Source organism: Martes martes (genome assembly GCF_963455335.1).
Source record: "Martes martes genome assembly, chromosome: 6".
Classification (NCBI taxonomy): domain Eukaryota; kingdom Metazoa; phylum Chordata; class Mammalia; order Carnivora; family Mustelidae; genus Martes; species Martes martes.
In genome coordinates, this window is record NC_137893.1 from 72972714 (window position 1) to 72998478 (window position 25765).

Consider the following 25765-nt stretch of genomic DNA (forward strand, 5'->3'; position numbering starts at 1 on the left):
GCATTAGGCAGTATGGGTGTGGTGGAAAGAATCTATTTAATATAGGAGGAATTCACAGTGGTCTGGATTTTGGTATTGATTACACAGAAAATAAAAAAGACAAGTCTAAGAAATATTTTGAAAGAAAAAAATGGATATAGAAGGAAACAGATTAAGCAATAAAGGAACCAATGTTTAGTGAGAAGATGTATCAAATGATGATTTCATTTAAAAATCGATATAGAATATAGTTTTTCTTCACTAAAAGGAAAAGAAAATAAAACTCGATACCAGTCGGACAAGAGAGAACATTTTCATATGGAGTTTGAGTTGATAGTGATGCTTCCAAATGTAGACAGTCTGTTCCTATGTCAAAAGATCAGCCTAGGTAGGATACAGGTACAAAATCAGCCTTGATTTTTTTTTTTTTTTTAAGTCCTGGTATGAAAAAGAGGTATGTGGGAAAAATAGAAAAAGCAGACTGGATATAAGAAAGGACCCAAGTTCAAGTTCTGATCATGAAATTTAACTTAAACAAGTCACTTACCACCTCAAACTGAGTTACTTCATGTTTTAAGTGGAGAAAATAGTATCTACTTCACAGCATTTTAAGCATACAAAGTGAAAGGGTCTTGCAAACTGTAAAGCTATGTAAAGATACCTTTATACAGTTGAAGTCTTGAGAACCAAAGGGTAGATATTTTAAGCTATTATTTAAGGACTTTGGAATTGAGACCTCAGCCTTCTTCCCTCGATTGAAGATGCATACCATACTATGCTACAGAACAAGTAATTCATTAATACAGAATTAAAAGGCCACTTTGTCCACTTCTGAAGCATGGCAAAAATAAAACTGACAAATTCTGACAAAATCTTTGAATAATCATCTTTGGGGTTTGACTTATTGAGTAAATATAATCTTAACTAGCAAATAAAAGAATAATTTTTGAGTTTGAAAGTTCTCATGGCATATTTACATGAGTAGAAGCGTATTAATATTGCTTATTCTTATTCTTTATTAGTCTTCAAACTTGACATTGCATAATACTAAATTATGAAGTGACACATTTAAGCACAGTGACTACTTGATTGAAGCATGCATGATAATAAATTCTAGGTTTTTTATAAGACTTTTAAAGTTACTAATTACACTGAAATAAATAATACTGCCTTAGGAAAAAAAACTGAAATATAGATGACTGAACAGAGTACAAGCTCTTAGAGAAGCAGGATGAGGTACATTTTGTGTTCATAGACTATGTTTATAATATCATTATTTTATTTGTAAGGATTAATCTGAAAAAAATATTTTTTATCCAATTTATCCACTTTGATTGAATGAGACCTATGGATCTTGGTATTTCTTAAGGAAACTACAACTCAAGTTTGAGTACATAACGACAAGTTGTCTAATATAAATTCCAAATAAACTGTGATTATATTTTACTTTGCTCCCCCCCCCCCTTATTTTTGCAGTCTTGTTGAGGTCTGAGCTATTCATTATAGATGTCACAGATACCACATTTCCACTTTTAAAAAGTAGGAAAGGGATTATGTGGAAATTATCCGATTTCCTTCAATATGCCTGGACCTCCCAGACAGGAAGTATTTGTTTTATATTTGCATACCTAGCACCTTGGACAGTGTCCGGCAGACTATAGGCATTTATCTATTCTAGACCAAATGAATACATGAATGTTTTGTCCTATAGATTGCTGGAGCTACTAATCACCAGGACTTAAACAGCTTTTTATTTTGCTGTAATTATGTTGCTTGTATGCAAACTACTCTTAAACTGTTTTTATTTCGTTTTTAATGCAAGATGTTAACACTCAGAAAATAAAAACTCTTACACTAAAATCCATGTTAGCATAAAAAATATATTGACCTCCTTTGTACCTACAAAACCACGTATTAATGAACAAATTAGAACAAAATTAGAGCAAAAAAAATGCCTTTTCTAAAGCAGTGTTTACTTTTATTCTCATCTTCAAGTTCACCAAGGAATTCTTTGAGGTGTAAGGGAGACCTCCATACCAACCCCTCCTCCCCAAAATACACCGGAAGGAAAAATAATTTTCCAGTCGGATTTTAAAAATATTATTGTGGAACAGTATGGATTAGTGTACATTGTAAAGACTTATATTCTGAATTCCTTCCTTTCCTCCCTGAATTTCCTTTAATCTCCTATTTTATAAATACACTCGATGATTTCTGTTCACCATATGCACTACTATAAAGATTATGGATTCTAGCAATTGCTTCTTGTATGCACCATAGAAACGAGAATTTAATGAAGAAGAGAAGAGTGTAAACCAAGGGCAACCCCGCTGTAAACGATCTCTGTAAACCGATATTTATTAGGTTTGCACTAAATTGGTGGTGGCATCTCAAGAGCCCTTTGTCTGTGGGACGGTGGGTCTGGCAACCATTATCTACTCGGGGAAGCAACGTCTGTGACTCCGCCCGGGCTGGGGGTGGGGAGGGTGCACCGCGTGGAGGGCTGTACGAGAATTAAAGTGAGCGAACAAAGAGAACTCCCAGCAGCCGCCTGCCAGCTCGTCGCAGCTGCATCAGGAGACGTCAGTCACGCCCGGGAAGGCTGTTCGAATACGCCTCCCAGAGAAAAGAGCTCAAGTGAATAATTGATGGAGATTGATCTGCCCAGGACAAAGCTTTGCAGGAAACCAGCGCATCCGATTTCGAGCGGTTTTGGAATCCTCTGCCAAGTACAGGATATGGGAGCGAAGCACGGACCTGGAGCGCGGCTACGGATCTTCCATCTCGGGTGTGGCTCCGGCCTTTTTGTCTTCTAGCCACCTCCCCTGTCACCCCCTCCCTCCCCCCACCCCGGCCCGTCCCCGCCTTCTTCTCTTCCCTCTTGAAAGTAGCCTCTCTTTGGTTACTTCTACCCTATCCTCCCTTGCAGTCCCGCCCTCTCCCCTGCCCAGTCCGGTGAGGTCAGCTCATGAATATCAGTGCACTTCCTGAGGAGCGTCTGGCACCGCTTGGTACCTCGCTTGTTCGCCGGCTTGGAGTCGCAGCTCAGCCGAGTCGCGGACCTCGGGAAGTAACCGGCTCTGGGGGCCGCCGAGCCTGCACGTTAACGCCATTGTCTGGAGAAATCGAGTGGGTGTGGAACTGGGGCGAGAGGGCCCAAAGTCGTGCTCAGCCAAAAAGTCGCATATAATACTACGAAGTTAAACTTTCCTTGTCTTTAAAAGACGTAAAAATAAACCCCGAGGTCGCCGGAGGATCAGAAGGAAAACGCTGTTGATGCAACTTCGAAACATCGCGTCTGCAGAGAAGTGAGCAGTTCTTCTGGATTTCTAAAGGGATGGGGATGAGAGATGGGGTGGGTCAGTGGGCAGATAAAATTTGAGATTAAAATTGTTGGTTTGTGCCCATCCGGGGTTGCTTGGTTGGCGATTTCCACGGGGGAAGCCTTGAAGAGGCACAGCATCTTGTCACTTTGTGAGAATCACGTGACAGCATGGTACCTTTGATTGTGGGAGCTCAGTTCCTGAGCTTTCTCCTGGGTTAGAGCTGTCTGGGAGCCGAATTTAAACGTTGTCAGGGGACTCTCAGCTCCTAAGTGATTATGCCTAATTCAAAAACAAAAATAAGGTTGCATTGGCAGTATAACTTGGTTAAGTGGTCCGCATTAGTATGACCCATGCCTTTGAACTAGGCCAGACATTCTAGGAGGATGTGGCTCCGAAGAACGTGTAGAAAATAAGTTGGTGGATAACTTTTTTCCCCTTAGTGACTTCTTTGATCGCCATTATTTTTAAACAGTTGGGGGAGATCCCAAAAGAGAAAGTCAGGGGCAGAAGGAAACTTCCAGTAATATTTCTTCATAAAATGAGGAATTGCTGCATGTTCACTAAGTTATGATACTTAAAATGAACAATAACAGGAATAATGCTAGTAAAATAACTGGCAAGCATATCTTCTCCTAATAGGAGGATTTTTTTTTTTTTTTAAGAAGAACTTTCTGCCTAGTCATACCCCTTTCGGTGCTTTAAAGAGAGCTGGTAGCTCTAAGGGAAAAGGATCACTAGGCAGAAGAACCCAGGAGGCAATGGCTTGCTATTTTCCAGATTTTAAAAGCTAGTGATGGATTTATCTTGGAAAAAATACACAATAGAGGTTTATCTTGCCACCATGAGTAAGGATGCACCAGGTTTCTTGGCTGGAGGGTCATTCTGTCTCAGAATTTGGCTCCATGGAAGGAATCCAGCACTTTAAAAGTACAACTTTACCTATGATATAAACTTTACCTGTGATATATACCATGTAATAAGATGTTTAAGAATGAAAATATCTTCTATCTGGCAATTACACTTAAAACTAAAATGACTCACAAGAACTATAAAATTCTGATAAATGTAGAAGTCATCACGTGTAACTTAAGACATTGTGCAGGGCTGGCAATAAACTTTTGCAAAAGTATTTTAAAAATTGTTTATCAAAACTTAAAGAAGAATACTTTTAGGGTTACTAATAACTAAACCATCTAGATGATCCTGAATGCCATTACTTTCTTAAAATGAAGTTGATTTAAAAATCACTCATTACTTTTGTCTTAGTTCTAGTCTAAAAGAAAATGGGTGAATTTCTCTAACCAAGAACAACAATAAGAGTCAGACCTGTCTGCGAAATGTATCCACAGCACATTTCCTGTAGGAACCTACATCATAACCCCTTTCCTTTCATTGAGAATAGTAATTAAATAAAATGTTCTCTACTAAACTAGGTTTTAAAATGCAGATTCAATAAGGAGGAAAACCAAAGTTGAAAAAGCAGGATATTCAACTCTAGCATGTGGACTTCTTTTCCTTCTGAAGCTTCTTCCTGACTTTATCCCCTCACCTTTTTTTTTTTTTAAATTCTCCCTTCCCATCAATTCCTTTCTGACCCATATCTCACCATTGCCAGAACCTGCTACCGTGAGAATTTTAGGTTCAGCTGCTTTCAGATCATCATCATTTCACTGAGATGGAGGGAGTTGGAGATGGTGCCTCCCTCAACAAAATGAAAATAGACTCTTCTGCATCCTCTTCCTAAATTCAAGGCTTCTGTTAAGTGCTTTACAAATTTCATGATTTTCTAGGGCTTCTCTTTTACGGGGAAATCACCCTTTGCTCCGTAACAATGCAGACGTGTTGTGTGCTTCCTTTCTTTTGTTTCTATCTCAGATTAGAAAGGAAGGTTGGCGGATTTGAGAAGGGAAAAGAATGATCTGGTGATGAACCATTCTAATCTCATCTGGTAGATTCTTTCTAGACCGCTATGAGTCAGCCACCGATGGGGGGCGCTGCCCCCGCCACAGCCACAGCTTCTGCAGCCACCTCTGCCACTGAGGCTCGACTGCACCCAGAGGGCAGCAGCAGAAAACAGCAGCGTGCTCAATCACCTGCCAGACTGAGGGACAATTCGGTCCGACAGACAACCGCGACCACCCGGTCCCCCGTGGGGGCCGGCACTAAACTCAATTCTGTTCGACAGCAGCAGCTGCAGCAGCAGCAGGGCAACAAGACCGGGAGCCGCTCAGTGCCTCCGACCAGCGCCCGAGGAGGCGGAGGCGGGGCGGAGAAGGCTGCGCCCCTGGCGCCCAAAGGGGCGGTGCCGGGAGCTGTCCATCTCGCGGCTGGTGCTGAAGCGGCCCCTGCGGCGACCCTGGCCCCCGTGGGCGGCAGGAGGCCTGGCCCGTCGGAGGAGCCATCCCGGGAGCTAGAGCCAGTGTCCGCCAAACTCGGGGAACCCCCTCCACTCGGGGAAGGAGGAGGAGGGGGTGGGGAAGGAGGAGGAGCCGGCGGCGGCTCCGGGGAAAGGGAGGGGGGCGCTCCGCAGCCGCCGCCGCCGCCCAGGGGCTGGCGAGGGAAAGGCGTACGCGCTCAGCAGAGGGGCAGCAGCGGCGGGGAGGGGGCCTCCCCTTCACTATCCTCTGCGGGCAAAACCCCAGGCCCCGGCAGCAGAAACTCCGGAAGCGGTGTTGTGGGGAGCGGGAGCGGTGGCGGAGGGAGCTACTGGAAGGAAGGATGTCTGCAGTCTGAGCTCATCCAGTTCCACCTCAAGAAAGAGCGGGCGGCAGCGGCGGCAGCCGCGGCTCAGATGCACACTAAGAACGGCGGCAGCAGCAGCCGCAGCTCCCCGGTCGCTGGCGCCCCTGCCATCTGCGAGCCTCTTGCAATCCCTTCGGTTTCCCCAATGGCGGCGGCAGCGGAGGGCCCCCAGCAGAGCGCCGAGGGCAGCGCGAGTGGAGGGGGCATGCAGGCGGCGGCGCCTCCTTCGTCGCAGCCGCACCCGCAGCAGCTCCAGGAGCAGGAAGAAATGCAGGAGGAGATGGAGAAACTGCGAGAGGAAAACGAGACTCTCAAGGTGAGAAGGGTGGGGGGCAACCCCGTGGGGGAGGGGAGGTGTGGGTCTAGGAGGATTAGGGCGTGTCCCGCGAGGGTGAGAGTCTGTTAACCTGTTAGGGAGCCTTAAAAAGGGAAGGGAAGAGGAAACAAGAAGAGGGGGCTCCTAGGCCTTTTCTAGATTTAAAACGGCCTAAGCTTAGTAGCCTCAGGTTTTAATTTAAATCCAAATTTGGGCCTTCGTTCTCTAATTATCGTGGTTTGTCCCACTTTCATGTAGAGAGGTTAGAGTAGGAGAGTGCGAGAAGGCCCAAAGAAGGCCCGTTTTTCTAGTTTCTTCTTCATTCAGCTCTGTCACTCCTGTGTCATGGAAAGGGGGCAATAAAACTGAGAATTTGGAGTTGGCATGGGGTACGTACGGTGCATGTCCGGGTGGCAGGGGGCGAGGTTAATTTTGACCCACGGCCTGTCACCGCCTCAGAACGAGATTGATGAGCTGAGGACCGAGATGGACGAGATGAGGGACACTTTCTTCGAGGAGGATGCCTGTCAACTGCAGGAAATGCGCCACGAGTTGGAGAGAGCCAACAAAAACTGCCGGATCCTGCAGTACCGCCTCCGCAAAGCCGAGCGCAAAAGGCTCCGCTACGCACAGACTGGGGAAATCGACGGGGAGCTGTTGCGCAGCCTGGAGCAGGATCTCAAGGTCTGCAGCACTGGGGCTTGGGTTGGGGGGGGCGGGGGGCACGGGGCAGGGGCGGCAGGTGGGACCTCTTTGCGAGGAAAGGCCTTTACTGGTCATTAGCAAAGACACGGAGTTTCGCAGCGCTAACCACGAAATACCAGGCTTCGGGCAGGAGAAAGGGAAGAACAGACCAGTGGGTCTGAAGGGTCTAGTGTGCGTGGAAGGCCTAGAGGAAAGCGAGGTCTGTGGGCTTTCCTGGGAGTAACGGTGACTCCTCCAGAGATGGTGGGAGGAGGGCGCCTCCCCCGGCAGAAACGCGGGCGTGGCAAAGCGCAGACTCTGGCGTTGGTAGATCTGGCCTCCAGAGGCTGTCTTCCGAGCGAAGGCCAGGTGAAATCAGGCAGTCAAGAGCAGCGCGATAAAGATCCCTGAAGGGAGAGGAATTGAAGACCAGAACAGGAACAGCGTTGGAAAGATATTAGAGTAGGGTTTCTCGCTGCAAGTCCCACTAACCTCCTTCTTCCAGGACTCCTTCCTTTCTGTACTTTGCTAACTCCCCGAAAGAAAATCTGCCCAAATGCCGCCCTTGTGGAGAAGTAAAGAGCGAGTGCAGTAAATGAAAGAACCTCATTCTTAATGTGAAGCTGTTCCTTTAGAATTTCCCCCAGTGTGGAAATTTTAACCTTGAAATACGTTTTTTAAGTAGGTGTGGCCTGTTCGGTTCAGTTTGACTGTAGGCAGATTCACTGACAATGCAAACCAATGTTATCTTCATAACCTTGGACAACCAAACATAATTTTAATTATTTTAACTTCCTCAAGATATGAAAATCAAGTGTCATTATCCTATATTTGTTTTAAAGAAAGCTGTGAGAAAACACTTAATGAAAGTCATTGTATTATTTTTTTTCTTTTCCTAACATTTGTTGAGTGCTCACTATGCACCAGGCACTGTGACAAGCATTCTTATATATAACAGTGAGTTCTCTCTCTAAATGTTAGCAGGAGACAAAAAAAGGGGGGGGGGGCTATGAGGTTGGAATTATTACTAACATCATCTTGTATAGAAGCTGAACCTTTTCAAAGCTAAGTGCCCAGCCCCCAGCCCTGGGATCTGGCTAATAGGTGGCCAGGCTGTCTCCCCACCCAGTAGAAAACCACAGTCTATGTCCTGAGCCACTATATAATACCACGCCAAAGCAAAGGCAAAAATGTACACTGTGGTTAAAACAAAACAAAACTTAATCTCAAGGACTGATGTATTTCCTAGGATTTCGTATTTCATAGGATCAGAATTCAATCCTCACACTTCACCTGTCAAAACTTTGTTTTCTAGTCTTGAAAATGAATAATAACGGAAATAGATAATGTTGTTGTAGAATCAGAGGAGATACGTGACATTTCTTTACACATGATGAATCACAGTTGAACATCTATTACGTGGTGTAGTGTAGAGGTTTAGGGAACAGAGTGGAGAGCCAGACTACCTGACCACTTGTTAGCTGTGTGACCTTGAGCATATTACTTCACATCTCTGAGACTCCATTTCCTCATTTGTAAAGTAGGAATAGTAATAGTCCCTATATCATGGGATTGTTGTGATGGTTAAATAATTTATATATGTGAATGACATATATAAAGCATACTGGTATATGGCAGGAACAATTTGAATATCAACTCTTAGTAGTTTTATTTATTTATTTATTTATTTATGGCTCTTAGTAGTTTAAATGTGAATGTAACTTTAGCTCACTATTTTATTGTCTTTAATTATATATTATTGTTAAAATACTTCAACTTAGGTTGCAAAGGATGTATCTGTCAGACTTCACCACGAATTGGAAAATGTGGAAGAAAAGCGAACAACAACAGAAGATGAAAATGAAAAACTGAGGCAACAGCTTATAGAAGTTGAGATCGCAAAGCAAGCTTTACAGAATGAACTGGAAAAAATGAAGGAGGTTAGTATTTGATTATCTTATGTTCTGCTACATATACATTTAGTTCTTTAGAAAAGAATCCCCAGGATAAAATGACTGTTAAAATACTTCCATCTTTCAATGATTAAAGATCAGTTTGTTGTTCTCATCCAGTATACTAAACTTCATACTAAATTAATAAGTAATAAAGAAAAACTGATCTCAGCCCTACCTCTAACTTGATATATATGAGCTCTGACTGAGGTTCCATTCTGTCCTCTAAGTTCATGTTAAAGAGGGGCATCTGGGTGGTGCAGTTGGTTGAGCACCTGAGTCTTGGTTTAGGCTCTGGTCATGATCTCAGGGTTGTGAGATTGAGCCCTGTATGAGGCTCTGCACTCAGCCTGGACTCTGCCTGGGTTTCTCCCACTCCCTGTCTCCCTACCACCCCCTCCCCAAATAAATAAATAAATCTTTTAAAAAAATAAATAAATAAATTTATGCTAAAGAAATTACACAACTATACCAAACACAAAGGATGTGCAAGATTACAAAGGACTAAGCCTTGTGTTGAGAAGAAGAATTAGTCCTGTGATTACTACTGAGTTCATAGAACTGCAGACTTTTAGGATGAAAATGCCATAAAAATCATTTAATTGAATCGAATTGAATCATTGCTTGAATCCTCCTTATGACAAAACCCCCAAATGATCAGATGCTTAGAACATTACCAGTGACTGACCTTTAAGTTCATTTGCATTAGCCAATTCTGTCACAGCCAGCTCTGTTTAAAGGTTTTCTTTGTTTTGAGTTGAAATCTATTTCATTGTAATTGAAATTGACCAGTTCATCTTAGTTCTTACCCTTTAGGGTAGAAGGAGGAGTCAAGAATTCTCTTCCACATCAGGTATTTGAAGTTTCTATTTCCCCTAAATTTTCTCAAAGAACAAAATTAATATCAAAGAAAATAATTGGAGGAGAAAAGAAACAGAAAAGATTTATCAAGAAGTAATTAGCTTTGTTATGGATAGAGTGGTTGGGTTATGAACATCGGGAAGGTATGTGCTATGGTGCGTGCTGTGAAGTGTGTAAGCCTGGTGATTCACAGACCTGTATCCCTGGGGCAAGTAATACACTATATGTTAATAAAAATAATTAATAAGAATAAATAAAGAAGTAATTAGCTTTGTGATAAGTAGCAATTGAATTAAAACAATCATCTTTGAAAACTGCCTGAGAATATATGTGCAACTTATGAAAATTATTATTGAGAATTAGCAAGTGCACAAATGGTCCTCTGGACATTGTCCTCTGCTTAAATATGCAGAATTTAAATGAAAATCCTAACCTTTCCATGGACTAACTGAATTATTGCATCTTGCATTGCTTTGCTTATCTCAAAATGGTATAAAAATATATTTACCATGTAACAGTGAAAAAAGTATCAAGTCTGGTTAGGAATATGTGTCAGGAATTTCTATGTAATAGTTTCAGTGGGGTAAGCTATTTTGTGATCTAAGTTTCTATTTATTATTATATTATCCTGATTTTAAACATTTTTTAACATGACAAATTAGGGCAAAACCATTTTCATGGTATGTAATTCCTGGCTAATACCTAAGGACAGCTGTGTGCTACAGGAGGAAAACATGGAAACTGGGAGCCATGTGACCATCTTTACCATGTAACTAACTGTGTGACTTAAAAAGCTTCAAACTTGCCTCAGTTTATTCAGTTGTAAAATGTTGTCTTAATGATCCTCAGCATCTCCTGCAGCTATGATGACTTTTATCATGAAGTCCAGGACATTATCTTTAAAGAGTAGCATAGATTTTTTTTCCCTAAAGTTAAGAGATTAACTATGAAATTATGTGAAGTATATTCTTCTTAAACAATAATGTACAGTTGAAATTAAAAAATGAAAAAAATTAATTTCCAGGAAAAACCTTGAAATAGGCAGCTTTATTAGTTTGCTAGGGCAGCTGGGTCGAAGTACTGCCAACTGGGTAGTGTAAATAATAGACATTTATTTTCTCACAGTTCTGGAAGCTGGGAGTCCAGAGTCAAGGTGTAGTCAGGGTTTACTCTCTAGGAGGACAGGATCTGTTCCAGGCCTCTCTCCTTGGCTTGTGGATGGTTGTCTTCATGTTTACACTGCGTTCTCCCTATAAATGCCTATGTCCAAATTTCCCCCTTTATAGAAATCAGTTGCTGTAGATTAGGACCTACCTAATTGTAGGTTGTACATTGTAGATTGACTGCCTCTGTAAAGACCCTATCTCCAAAAAAGGTCACATTCTGTAGTACTCTGGGTTATGACTTCAGCATGTGAATTGAGGGGACTCAATTCATTCTATAATCATAGCAGTTAAACACCTTCTTATAGGTAAATAAACAGAAAGTTCATTGTCAGTTACATTAGGCTCCATTCCATGTTCATACCTCACTTGCCTTCTCCCATATTCCTTGTTTATACAATTAAGAACATTCAAGTCAAAACAAACTTCATTTGATGACCAGGAATGAAAGAGAAATACTTTATGATTTGGTATCATGTGAATGTTTTTTAAGTAAATATCTGAAAGTTGGATTTAAGAATGGCCCAAGAGCTTCCTGATTTCATTCTGTGTCCAGAAAAGGGGAAAATGCCTATAGACTGTCCATTAGCCAGATAGATGGGACCTCTCCCATTGTAAAATAAAAGCCAGAATAGTCTGGCTACCAGGAAGAAGGGCTAGAACCTGAGAATGCCCTTGGGAGAATCACTGTAGAGATGTGTTTTGTTGATTCTGTTACCTAAACTCTTCCCTTAACTATTTCTTCCTGACTCTGATTTGGGAAAACATTCTTGTAGCATCAAACAGTGTGGGTATATGTTCATGCCAAAAAGGAAATTCACATTCTCCTTGGAGTTCTAAAAGCCAAACTCCAGTCCCTGATTAGAGACTACAACAACAATAACAAAAAGTGGAGGGAATTTAGGAGCATGTATTCAGGATATTAGCTTTTAAAGTAACCTTTGATTGAAAAGATGGGCTCTACAATAGCATTCCCAGTTTGAGAAGGTGGGTGGCAGTGGAGAAAGGAAATAGAAATAGAGAGGAAGAACAAGAGAGTAGAAGATAAAGATCTGGGGGATTCTAAATGCAATAAAGGAAAAATGAAAAATATTCTCACAGGAAAGTTCTGAAATCATTCATCTGAGGTTAACCTTCATAGTGCTCAGAAAAGTGTCAGGAATAGAAAAGGTAGTATAAAAATATATTTGGAAATCAGAAATGATTCATTAAAATGAGATTCTTGTAATAACTTTGTTATCTTCCAAGAAGATCAGTATTAAAGCTGAGTTGCAACGTAAGTGTCTCACTGGGTGGGGTAGGAGCTATGAGTTTGAAGCATGAGTTGGCCTCGTGTGACTGTGACAGTTTCAGATAATCATCTGTTTCCTTGGTTGTAAAACGAAAACCTATTCAAGTCCTTGGTGAGTGTTAATCACACAACTGTCATCCTTTGTGTCATTCTAATCAGTGGAGAAAACAGAAGGAGGCCAAACTTACCATTATGAAGAAAAGACACTAGTTATGGAGTAAAATCATAAAATGTTAAGTAGAATATACTAGAGAGAAGCAACGCTCTAACTCCCAGTTTTTAGTTTCTTACATGGAGTCATATAGATGTTGAACTGCACAACTGGGTCCAATAGGCCATCTGCTGGAGTTTGGAAACCATTTACTAAGAGTTTAATTGGCTTCAAGGGTGTTGACCAATTGCTCTCAAGGCTAGTGGCTACACAAGGTCCTATGCACCTGCTCACATCCATCTGCTTATCTTCTTCCTCTGAGAGTACAGAGTAGGCACTGGGGTAAGAAGAGTTGAGTAGAGGCAGGATAGAGGTAATTAGACGAGTCTACTGCAACTCATTGCTTGTATTGAAACTGTTGGTGTTCTGCCAACTGCAAACAAGAGACACCTCTTAGGATGCAGCCTTAGAATCTTAATAGTATTCTCATCCGATTACAAAACATTGATTGCTACTACCACTATGCTTTCTTGCAGTAGAAAAATGCCTTTACTTTTCTATAATCCAGGGAAAATGACGGTTTTTCAGCATCACAAGCAATCAGAGACAGGTTTTTACAAAAGTTATTTCATGGAAACTACAACTCATGGTTTGAATGCCAAGACAGGTTAATGCACAAATAGCATAAAGTGAAGATATGGAGGAGGCTCTGTGAGGGCTGAGTGTCTGCTACAGCTAATTGAAGGGTGCTGCCCTTCATGAAGTCCTTCTTCTGTAGGAAGAAACTTTACTTTGAGAGTTCTGAAACCCTTGTGCTCTTCAGAAGGGAGGGGTCTTCTCATGTCGCCTTTAAGATCTGACACTTGGAGAAGCATTGGTAACAGACATTTGAGGAAAGAAATGGACCTTTGAGGTTGGAAAGGAAGAAAGAGTAATGATGATGATGATGATGATAAATGATTATTTGATCCTTTTTATTTCAGAATCTATCTTCTTTGTGTTGTTTCATCCCTTAACCTCATGCAAGAGTCTTAAAATAATTTTCTTAACTTTTCCTCGTCTTTGCCCTAGAGGGCCCTTAATTCGCCTACTGCAATAGCACTATCTATCTTGGGACTTTTGTTTTCTGTGCACTTGGTTAATATGTCCTATCTATTACAGTGAACTCTCATTCTAGAACACAAAAATAATTAGTACCATAAATTTCAACAGTAGTGTCTTTTTTCTAAGTATATAAAGAATATATCTGTTTACTCAGACTCTCTTTACAGACAGATCACTAATAAATAAACTCTTGTCCTGCTTAGTTTAGTATTGTAAATTGTAACATACTAATATTGTAACATATTGTTACAACATATGTAACATATTGTAACATACTAATATGTTTAGTATTGCCTATTTATTTTTTGATATAAAATAAATAAGTATAACTTTAATTGGTTTTGATAGGGTATGTTAATCTAAGTTATAAAGTACAAAAATGAAATGCTGAGTGATAAATCAGTAAAGAAGCAGTCCAAGAGATGGTTTTAAGGGGGAATTTCTTTGGCATTCAAATATTTTCCCCCTGGTTCTGGTAGTTGTAATTTGAAAAATAGAAGAGCAGATATTGACATTTTTAAATGAAATTTCCATAAATATTTTTAAATGCCTCAATTAAACACTATTACTTTAGTCACATCTTCTCAGAAGCAGTGGTTTGTTGAATAACTTAGGCAGGAATAATATGGACTAAATTAGAAGCAAAAAACAATGTGCCTGATAAGCAGAAAAAACCTTGTTTTCCAGGTTGCTATATATTGGGTATGTGTTTTCAAAGATGTATTTATTTGGAAATTTTAAACTCAATTGGATTTTTTTTTTCATGAAATTACATATGCAATTGTATGCACTCTGAAGTTATTCCCTAGACTCAGGCCTGTATTAGTGGGTCTTTTCTTTTATCCAGATGCCAAGCCCCCAGCAAAAGCAAATCTCTGTTGGTGAGACAATCCCTGTTGGTGGAGTATTTTGTGAAACATATTGAACTTTTATGAATGAAAAGCACAAGGGTTTCAACACTTTTGAAAGGAAGGATTCTTCCTACAGCCAGTTTGTGTCTTGGCTGGGATTTTGAACGTTATGTTCTTAAAGCACCAAGGCACTGTATAAATACGAATTTTACCTAATTAAGCATCTCCTTTGATTATATATTCATTCCTATTTCAAATATCTATTAATTACAATGTTTGCAATGGCATGGCTTCATAGATCCTGTTCAATAAATGTATGTTGAGGGGCGCCTAGGTGGCTCAATTGGTTGAGCATCCGGCTCTTGACCTCAGTTCAGGTCTTGATCTCAGGATCCTGAGTTCAAGCCCCTACTTTAAAAAAAAAAAAAAAAATGTATGTTGAAAGGTTTGTTGCATTTGCTGGTGAACCATATTGATGGCAACTAAGTCTCCAACCATGTACTCTACCAGTTTAACGAGGTCCTGGGGCTCTAGGCTGAACTTTGAGTGATCTGTGTGTGAGAGGTGAGCAGTTTATATATGTTTAAATACCTCCATGGAAGTTCTTTACCGACACAGGTATTAGAATTGTTTACTTCTCCAGCTTCTTTCTCTAACCTACCTTAAAAAGGAATTTGAAACAGTTCTCAATAAATCATAAAGGGTTTAAAATTTTGGTCAAGTAAGAATTCTGGAAAGAGGAAAGAAAACTTAATCCAAGGGATGTGTGTGAAACAGCTCTGAGCTCAGTAGCAGTCGAGGCAGGAAGAGAAAAATTCAGAGAAGTTGCTTCCTAACTGTGGCTGGATATGGAGGCAATGTCAAGCTTTATAGGAGACCTTCAGAGCAACCATGAAGAAAATTAATCCTAGTACAGGAAAATGTTCACAATTATAAACAGACAACCGGTGGATGGCTCACATGCCAACCGGTGGATGGCTAAGCCTTCATAACCACTGTCAGTTCTCATCTATCCAGTCTATAAATTAAGAATTACCCTTTTGCAGAAAAGAACATCTAGACATTTTGTCATTAGCTGTGAATTTGAGTGTGGTTTATTAGAAATTTCACATGTCATGGCATCTAGAAACTGACTTTGAGCAAATAACTTGAAATGTATCATCTTTATTCATAAATGTAGAAGTTAAACTAAATACTCTCAAAGTTTCCATAAAAATGTCATTTTCTACTTTGTTATTCATCTGTATTCTCCCTGAAAGTTTTATTTATAGTCAAGCATGCCAGTCTTTCACTACTATTATTTTTATTATTGTAATTATTTTTTCCCTTATTCAATCAACAGATATTTATTGAGTGCTATTTATTGCCTACTGTCATATGGGCATCTAGACACCCCGCCCCCAGAGCATACAAAGACACAGATGTCAGGGTGTTGTGTTAAACTCAGAGTTTGTCCTAAATGAGTGAAGTCATCAGCTAAACATCCAAACATTTTAATTTTGCTATTATTGAAGTGATAGGACTTCTGAGATTTTCTGAAGGTTCAAGTCTTTATGTTTCCAAGAGTATAATAAAAATCTCTTGGAGGTCACTAGGCTTTTGTGTGTGTGTGACAGAGAAAAACCTCATGTAGAACTGCCCCCATTAAACAACCAGTCTTTTCCTTAAGGGACTCTGTTGGGTATAACTGTGACCCAGCTAGTCCCTGTGGCGCCTTTAGGTTTTGGGGCAATAATTCATTAACATTATTCTCTCCCACTCCCCTCTACCCTTGACTTCCTGAGAAGGGCCCGCTTTTAGTGGTGCAGAAAATAGCATCTCTCTGCCTCAACATTTTTCTCAGAGCTAAAAACCAAAAACTTTGATCTGACTTTGATTTAGCAAACATTTTATTGAGTATATATGTATTTTTTATATATAGTGTATATAAGAAGATAACAGTTAGTGTAACCATGAGGGTAGTCCCTGACCTCAAGTTAATTACTTTCTGATAGAAAAGACAGTCTTGTGGGGCATCTGGGTGGCTCAGTGGGTTAAGCCTCTGCCTTCGGCTCAGGTCATGATCCCAGGGTCCTGGGATCGAGCCCCGCATCGGGCTCTCTGCTCAGCGGAGAGCCTGCTTCCTCCTCTCTCTCTGCTTGTCTCTCTGCCTACTTGTGATCTCTATCTGTCAAATAAATAAATAAAATCTTAAAAAAAAAAAAAAAAGAAAAGACAGCCTTGTAGAAGTTGCACTTCGACAATATTTACACATGTGTGTTACTATACTGAATGCTTTGATGTTCATTATCTCAGAATGGAAAATGTACGAGGATGAGGCTGACACCGGCTTTGATCACTGTAGTACCCTTAAACATCCAGGTCAGTGCCTGGCATTTAATCAATTAGACTATATTCTTCTGTAATATAATAACAACCATTATTCCATAATTAATTTGTATATATCTTTTTTCCACACTAGACCATAAACCCTCTGGGAGTAAGAACCGAATCGTGTCTTACTCAGCATCATGCCCAGAACAATCAGAAATTGTTGACACAAAGGCCACAAAGAATAAATAATTTTGAGTGAGAGAATATGTGGAAAGTAGGAGAGGTATTTCAGGCCCTATTTTGTAGAGAGAACAAGAAATAGGATTCAGAAGCAGGACTCTTTCCGTGGGGCCTAGTATAATACAAACAAGATAGGAGGAAATCCAGCCTCACCCTGCTTCCAGAATTAGAGATCTCTTGAGACTTTGCTATCTCCTAGAAACTTCTAGTCCTCTACCTTGTTTCTTTTAAACCCGTTATTCCCCAGAAACAACAAGTCTTTCCTAGAATAAGGTCTCATAGTCTTGGGGTGGGAAATGAGGACAAGAGCTCAAAAACAAGAGGAAAACCCTGACATCCTACACATCAGTTCTGTGTTTGACTTCTATATCCTTTGGTGAGACAATGCGGAATGCAGGTTTAGAGAATGAGAGAAGACTGCAGACTGCAGATCTTGTCACTCCCAAAGACTATCCAACTATTTGCTTTAAATCTCTGATGTTTGAGAGAGTCAGCTCAGCAGTTAATTTGCCTGGACAGACAAGGGAAATTACCCCAGGACTGCCGCTGCTCAGTGGCTACAAGCACTGAGTGCTAATTATAAACCAATCTCTGTGCCAGATACTTCATGTATAATAATGTTGTTAATAGTTTCATTTTAGGGGCACCTGGGTGGCTCAATCAGTTGAGCATACAACTCTTGGCTTCAGCTCAGGTCATGATCTCATGGGTCGTGGGATCAAGCTCTGCTTCTGGTTCCATGCTCAGCGGGGAGTCCACTGGAGATTTTCTCCCTCCACCCCTTTCCCCATTCTCTCTCTCAGATAAATAAATCTTTTTTTAAAAGTAGTTTCATTTTAGAGGTAAACACTCAAGGCTTAGCAAAGTTAATATCACTCGTAAGCCGGCAGGGTCCACACTGGTCTGCCTCCCTCCAAGCCCATAGTCTCCACTGGCCAATGCTACCCAGCCACACTGTTGGGACACAAGGTGCCCCTTCCACAAGCACCTCTATCTTCTTCCAGACCCACAAGTGACCTGCCATCTTTAGGGACCTTAATCCTCTTAGAATCTCCTAAGTTAGGCACCTCTAGCACACATTTAGAAAACGCACTAAGAAATATTGAGAGAATACTTCCAAGGTGTCCAAAGGAAAATTATGTTTTCTCTCACAGAGAGAAACCCTTACAGGAAAAAAGAAAAAAAAAAAAAAGAAAAGAAAAGACTAGAAAAGAAAAGGGAAGGGAAGGGAGAAGAAAGACAGACAGAAAGAAAGAAAGAAAGAAAGGGAGGGAGGGAGGCGGAAAAGGAAGAAAGAAAGAAAAGGTAAGAAGGAAGGAGAGGAAGAAAGAAACTGGGAACATAGGGCTAAACAACATGTTTTCAAGTCTGTTGATACCATCTCTTCTTTTTACAGATTTCATACCTGTGTTATTTCAGAGAAATCACTAATAGACTTAATTGCCTCTTAAAGGAAAATAACAATTTTCCCTCCTCCATCTGTTTCAAGGACAACAGAAGAGAATGTATGTGGCATGCCTTATAAGCCCTAAGGTGGTGTAGACATCAGATGCTCTTGTCATTATCACATAGTTTTAGATTCGCTGATTAAGACTTAACTCTTAGAAAGAATGTTGAGTCCATGAGAGTGAAATTTTAGATGTAGCCAGGACTCCAACTCTTTTACACAGGCTTTGAAACACTTCTGCTTTCTCTTTCCCCATGAGTGTCTACGACCGTGAAGTTCTTCTTTATAGGTCCCTTCACTACAAAGCCATTCTCACTTCTTCCACGTGTCCCGTGCCCTCTTCCGTGAGGCATGTGCTTAGTCCCAACCACTTCACCATCCAGCACGTCACCTCGGCAGAGGTTTGAAGGGACATGCAGACCCTGCAGCTAGACTGTCTGTCCCCGCACTCCCCAATAGGGTGGACCGCTGATTTTTCTGGGTGAATGTCTCTCCTACCTCTGCTGCTCTATAAATATATTTCTCAAAGAGAAACATCTTAGCAGAGAGAGAAGGGCTATTGTATTCAAGTACAAGATACTTTAGATTGTTTTGTGCCTTTTAGTGACTCCAAAGATAACTTTGTGCTCTCCGAATTTAGGAACCATATTTCTATTTAATTCACAGAAAGACTGTTATATATACAAAAACTGTAAATGCTTGGGCAAGAGAAGAGGTGTTTAGGAAGATGTGATTGCTATCAGGGGAGCTCATCTTTAGCTCTTAAATTAGAATTTACTTGATTCCTTTGTTTTCCAATACTTGTGTTACATCTGAGTAAATATAACGAGCAATTTCACCGTATATTAAGAAGTCTTTTCTAAATTGAAAATTCAGTTATATCTTGAAGATTTTAGACTTCATTGCATTTTAATGGAAATGCAATCACTTATTTGATGTCTCCATTCTAATTCCATTTTTACATTTCAGGGTCAGTTAAACTGATCTTTATCCAGATGGTAAATGACATTTGAAAATGACATTTAAAGATGTCATTTAGCTTCTCTCCTGACATTTTCCATTTTATACTTGTATATTTCACTTAATGGGGCCATTTATATTCAGTGTGATTCAACTCAGAAGTGCTTGAAATTAAAAATTCAAAGTATTCTATATTCATCTGCTGGCTAGTTCAGTTATTTCCAATTTGTCTAGCCAATTAATCATGGTGGTAAGTGGTTAATAAAATTAACTACATTATTTTTTCCTTTCCTTCACAAAATAAATGTTCTTACCATTATGTTGGCCAGGAACCTTGAATAATAGCAGAAATAATTAGACAGCCCAATTATTGTATTCAAGGGCATAATGAGTGACTTATATGTTGGTATGTAATTGTATCTACTGCCTCCTTGCATATGGAAGAAAATATTTTCATAGAACTTGATCAAATGATAACCATCTGTCTGTATTTAGGAGGGTCTGTTTTATGGAAAGTATTGCTTTTTGAGGATAAAATACAGCTATCAGATTCACTTCTTTTAGAGGTATGGCTATATTTAAAATAGAATAAATATGTTCTGCAATGATTTGAAAGGTAATTACTCTATTTTTAATTCTACTAGTATTGACTTTAAGGGTTTTTTCGGTAATACATTTATGATTCTCAATTTTTCTAATCATCAAACTCAAGAATAAAACAAGGAATTAAGAATTCTTTCTTGGATTACTGTTTGGTCTTTGTTAATTTAACATAGGATTATAAACTAAGATTTTTACTATTACTTACCGTTATAGTATATAGTTTCGATTTAAAGAATATCTTTTGCTTCATATGTAATTCAAACAATATACTTCTAGTTTCAATACTTACACTATCAGTGATTTTGAACCACAACTACATTTTTGAAACCTCAGTTTTAAATAGTCTTTAATTTGATTAGATAATGATCTTGACTTTCTTTTTTACAGGAAAAATTTGTAGATGTTCTATTTCTTGACCCTTTGCATTTTTGAAAATAGCATGTGGCTGACTTCACACAGAAATGGCAGAATGGCATTAGCAAATGAAATTTTTTTCTTTTCACATTATATATTCTGTTCCATTATCTTCTGGCATTTGTTTTTCAGTGGAGAAATATGAGATTGGCCTGATTTTGATTCCTTTGTAGGTCAGATTATATTATCTCTACATAGTTATGGATATTTTTCTTTACCCTTTGTATCAATCATGGTCCTCTAGTAGGAAAGGAAAGTCACCTAGATAGATCATATATTTAAGATTATTCACAGTGGTTGGGCAGGATTCACAGAACATACTCTTAATTTGGGCTGGTCAGGCATTCAGAGAAGACTGGCAACCCTCCCTACCCCTAGATATAAAGACGCTGTTCCTGGGACTGTGGAGGACGGTCCACTGAGGGGGAACTGTCATCTGGATGTATCTTTGCTACTGCTCAGATACAGTGTTGAAAAAGTGAGGGAGTACTGAGGGTTGCTGGAGGGGAGAGGGGTGGAGGGATGGGGTAACTGGGTGATGGACATTAAGGAGGGCATGTGATATAATGAGAACTGGGTATTATATAAGACTGGTGAATCACAGACCTGTACCTCTGAAACCAATAATACATTATATGTTAATTTTAAAAAGAAATTAAAAAAATAAAAGAACAGTTAAAAGAAAAGAAAAAAGAAGAAGTGAGGGAGTGAGGAGAAGTGCCTTAGACTCTCCTCCCATCCCTCAGCATTTCTGCCAGTGACTTCAATTGGCCAAACCCAACTAGAAGGCAACTGGCAGGAAAGGTAGCATATGTGAAAAAGTATGCAGAGGTAAGCCTCCTGAAACACAGAGTAGGACAGAGAAGGGGCAAGAATGAGTCTGCATAACTAAGGAGAATAACCAGTTCAAAAATATCATCAGGACATATCTAGGCAATGGTCTTTGTTTATACGTACAAAAATGTAGATCTGAAAATGAATACTTATTTGTTAATTATCTCAGAGAAGCTTTCTTGAGTATAGGCTTGACAACCACACATGCTCTATTTTCTTCACTTCGTACCCCCTACTACTTCTCATCCTTTCACCTTTTTTTTTTTTTTTTTTTTTGGTCCTTTTCACCTGTGTTCTTGGACAAATTCTCAAGTTTGTTCTCAATATCATTGAGTTAATTTTCTGCTGTGTCAGACGTGGTCTTTGAAGACTCCAGTGCAAAATTTAATTCCTATATTAAATTCAAGGTTACATGTGCAAATACATACACGTATTCTTTTTTGAAATATTTTATTTATTTATTTGAGATAGAGCATGGGGGCGGGGTGGTTGCGGAGCAGTGTCAGGGAGAGGGAGAGGGAGAAGCAGGCTTTCCACTGAGCAGAGAGACAGGGAGCCAGATATGGGACTTGACCCCAGGATGCTGGGATCATGGCTTGAGCCAAAGGCAGATGCTTAACCAGCAGAGCTACCCAGGGACTCCCTAATTCTTGCACTGAAGTTTAGTGTCCTCTGAGTTTTCTTATTCCCAACAGCTTCCTAGTCTTCAGATCTTAATCTCGTCTATGACCTTCTGTTTTTAGTTCATAGGGGCCATGTTCATTATCTCATTAAGAACGCTGTATTTTGGGGCACCTGGGTGGCTCAGTCATTAAGTGTCTGCCTTCCGCTCAGGTCATGATCCCAGGGTCCTGAGATCAAGTCCTGCATCGAGCCCCACATCAGGCTCCCTGCTCCCTCTCCCACTCCCTCTGCTTGTGTTCCCTCTCTTGCTGTATCTCTGTCAAATAAATAAATAAAATCTTTAAAAAAAAGAGAAAACAATATTTTTAAAGTTGCCTTCTGTTTTCCAGAGTAGTTTTCAAACATATGTATTTTTTCCCTTTCTCTTTAGCTGAATACATTTTTCTTAGTTTACCCAATACATTTTATTGTATACAGATTTATTGGGATATAATTTACATACCATGAATTTATTTTAAGTATACAGTTTAATGACTTTTAGTAAGTGTACAGAGTTGTGCAACCTTCCCCACAATACAATTTTATAAACTTTATCATGCTCCCTTGCAGTCACCTCCTATTCTCACTCTTAACCCCAGTCAAGCACTAATCTGTTTTCTAAATCTATAACTTTATATTTTCTGACTATGTCATACAATTATAATCGTACAATTTTTGGCCTTTTGCATCTGGCTTCTTTCACTGAGAATAATGTTTTATATCGTACTTCATTCCTTTTTATTTCCAAATAACATTTGATTATGTGTGTATATATATGTAAAAAAGTATACACACACACACACACACACATATATATATGTAGCTATATTTATATATCACATTTTAGTTTATCCATTCTTCAGTTGATGGATATTACTTTTTTCCCATTTTTATGAATAATGCCTCTATGAACATTCACATGTAAGTTTTTGTGGACCTATGTTTTGATTTCTCTTGGGTAGGTATCTAAGAGAAATTTATGGGTATATGATGAATTTATGTTTAACTTTTTAAAGAAATTGCCAAATTGTTTTCCAAAGTGGTGGCACCATTTTTTTTTAATTGGTAAGGTACCATTTGATTGCCGCCGTCGTCGTCTTCTTCTTCTTCTTTTCTTCTTCTTCTTCTTCTTTTTCTTCCTCTCCTCCTCCTCCTCCTTCTTCTTCAGTAGGCTCCATCCCCAGTGTGGTGCCTAACACTGGGCTTAAAATCACAACCCTGAGATCAAGACCTGATCTTAGATCAAGAGTCAGACACTTAACTGACAGAGCGGCCCTGGGAGCCCCTGCTCCATTTTACATTCTACCAGCAAAGGAGGTTCAATTTATCAACATCCTTGCCAACCCTTATTGCTTATCTTTTTTGGTATACTTGTCCTATTGAGCATTAAGCAGTATGTCATTGTGGCTTAAATTTGTGTTTCCCTAATAATGTTGAGCATATTTTCCTGTGCTTATTTTTCATTCATATATCTTCTTTTGTGTAATATCTATTCAAATTTTTTTTCACTTAAATTGGATTATTTGTCTACTTATTTCTGGGTTCTAATGTAAACTCTATTTACTCTGGGGGTGCCTGGGATGCTTAGTCAGTTAAGCGTCCAACTCTTGATCTCAGGGTGGTGAGTTCAAGCCCTACATTGTGCTTAAGCTCTTAAAAAAAAAAATCTAAACTATATATATATTCTGGATATACTTTTTTTAATTAGATGTATGATTTGTAATGTTTTCTGTGTTGCTTGCCTTTCACTTTCTTTATGATGTCCTCTGTAATGCAAAAGTTTTTTATTTTGATGAAGTCCAATTTATGAATGTTTTTCTCTTATCACATATGGTTTTGGTGTCACTTCTAAGAAATCTCTGCCTAACCTACAGGAAAATCACTCTACTGTTTTTCTAAGAGTTTTACAAGTTTTAGCGATTACATTCAGGCCTATAATCCATTCTGAGTTAACTTTTGTGTATGTTGTGAGTTAGGCATCTAAATTTATCTTTTTGCATATTCTCCCCATTGGTCCCAGCACCATTTCTTGAAAAGACTATCCTTTCCCCACTGAAATGCCTTTATCCATTGTACTTTTATTTCTTTTTCTACTTTTTTTCTTTAAAAAAAAAATACCATCGAATGTCAAACTTTCCTTTTAAATTTAGTGTTATCTCAAGACACACTCACTGTGTAACTAGTTCGTAGTCCATCTCATTGCTTGCTTTCAGATCCAAAGCTATCTCACAACTTTATACACACAGCTCCAATCCAACGTTTGATGGCCAGTAGACATTTATCTAGTTCTGGCCTGTTCGGAAGGAATATGAGAAAGTCTACTACTGCAGCACTCAGGCATGCTGACTATGGGGAAAAGTTGAATCTTAGAAAAATATTCTTTTTTTTATCTGTAGTGTGTGAAAACCAACAAACCCCAATTTGGGTGTTCCCAAGGCTTTTCTGCCTATGGTTCTACCCATGCAGCCCTGGATTGGAAAAGAACCTATCTCATGATTCATTGCACAATTAATCTTCTAGCTCCTTCCCTGCGTGGCTCCTATTTGTACTGGAGAATTGGAGTTCTAATAACCTGAGAGCTGCTGATTGCAAATCAGCCAGGCCCTTTCTCCAGATACACGATAAAACAGTATCTGTGCAATATTTATGCATGTATTAGAGAAAGTAGGGCTGGGATATAGAAGAGTTGGCTGCCCAAGTGGTTTGCTTTTTGATAACTGTATTGAGCCACATTTTGCATGTCATATACTTAACTCTCTCCAGCTATACACTTCAGTGATCTCTGAGTAAATTTTCCATGGCATGCAATTACTACAATAAATTAATTTTAGAACATTTTCATTACCTTTTAAGATCCATCATGCCTACTTACTGTTAATCCCCATTTCTTCCCTCCTTCTTGCTACTCCAGGCAACAACTAATCTACTTCTTCTACCTATTGATTTGCCTTTTCTGGACATTTCATATAAGTGGAATCATACAGTATGTGTCTATTATGTCTAGTTTCTTTCACCTAACATAGTGTTTTTGAGGCTCATCCATGTCATGTCATATATCAGTAGTTCATTCCTTCTTTTTAAAATTGCTGAATAGTATAGTATTATATGGATACCATATTTTATTTATCCATATTTATCCATTCACCAGTAGATGCACATTTGGGTTGTTCCCAATTTTGAGCTATTAGGAATAATGCTTCTATTATATTCTTCTATATATATTCTATTATATATCTAATAATGCTTCTAGAATATTCTTGTGTAAATCCTTATGTGAATGTAGGTTTTCATTCCTCTTGGGTATTTACCTAAAAGTGGAATTGCTGAGTCATATGGTAAATTCGTGTTTAACCTTTTAAGAATTAGGGGTGTCTGGTTTCGATTGGTCTGTGTTTCCATTTCTACTGTTTCAGACAGTAAAGGTTATGTATAAGATACATTATGTTGGGGCTCCTGGGTGGCTCAGTGGGTTAAAGCCTCTGCCTTTGGCTCAGGTCATGATCTCAGGGCCCTGGGATCAGGCCCCGCATCGGGCTCTCTGCTCAGCAGGGAGCCTGCTTGCTAGTCTCTCTCTGCCTGCAAAGACTTGTCTTCTCCCTCCCCCACTGCCCCCACCACTCATGCTCATGCTTCCTCTCTAATAAATAAATAAAATCTTTAAAAAAAAAAGATACATTATGTTTCTTCATTGAATTCCATTAATACTGCTATTAAGGGAAATTTTTCTTGATTCTGGAAAATGCTTGACTGTTAACTTTAGTTTCCAGTGTTACTGCATCTATATTTGTATCTTTGCCTTCAAGCATATTTAAATAGGGAGAAAGTGATAGCTTCATATTTTATTAGCCCCATATTCTATTTGATTAACAAT

General features: G+C 39.4%; 1 protein-coding gene across 1 annotated transcript in view; it reads left to right on the forward strand.

Annotated features, from left to right (window-relative positions):
- Positions 1 to 5274: 5274 nt before the first annotated feature.
- The window catches only part of MTCL3 (MTCL family member 3), a gene marked incomplete at both ends in the record, with an annotated part of 41849 nt that continues 21358 nt past the window's right edge, over positions 5275 to 25765 (forward strand). The window contains 3 exons of the mRNA XM_080807278.1: positions 5275 to 6363; positions 6823 to 7047; positions 8829 to 8987. Of these exons, the coding sequence (XP_080663404.1) occupies positions 5275 to 6363; positions 6823 to 7047; positions 8829 to 8987 (1473 nt within the window). The remainder of the gene's footprint in view (positions 6364 to 6822; positions 7048 to 8828; positions 8988 to 25765) is intronic.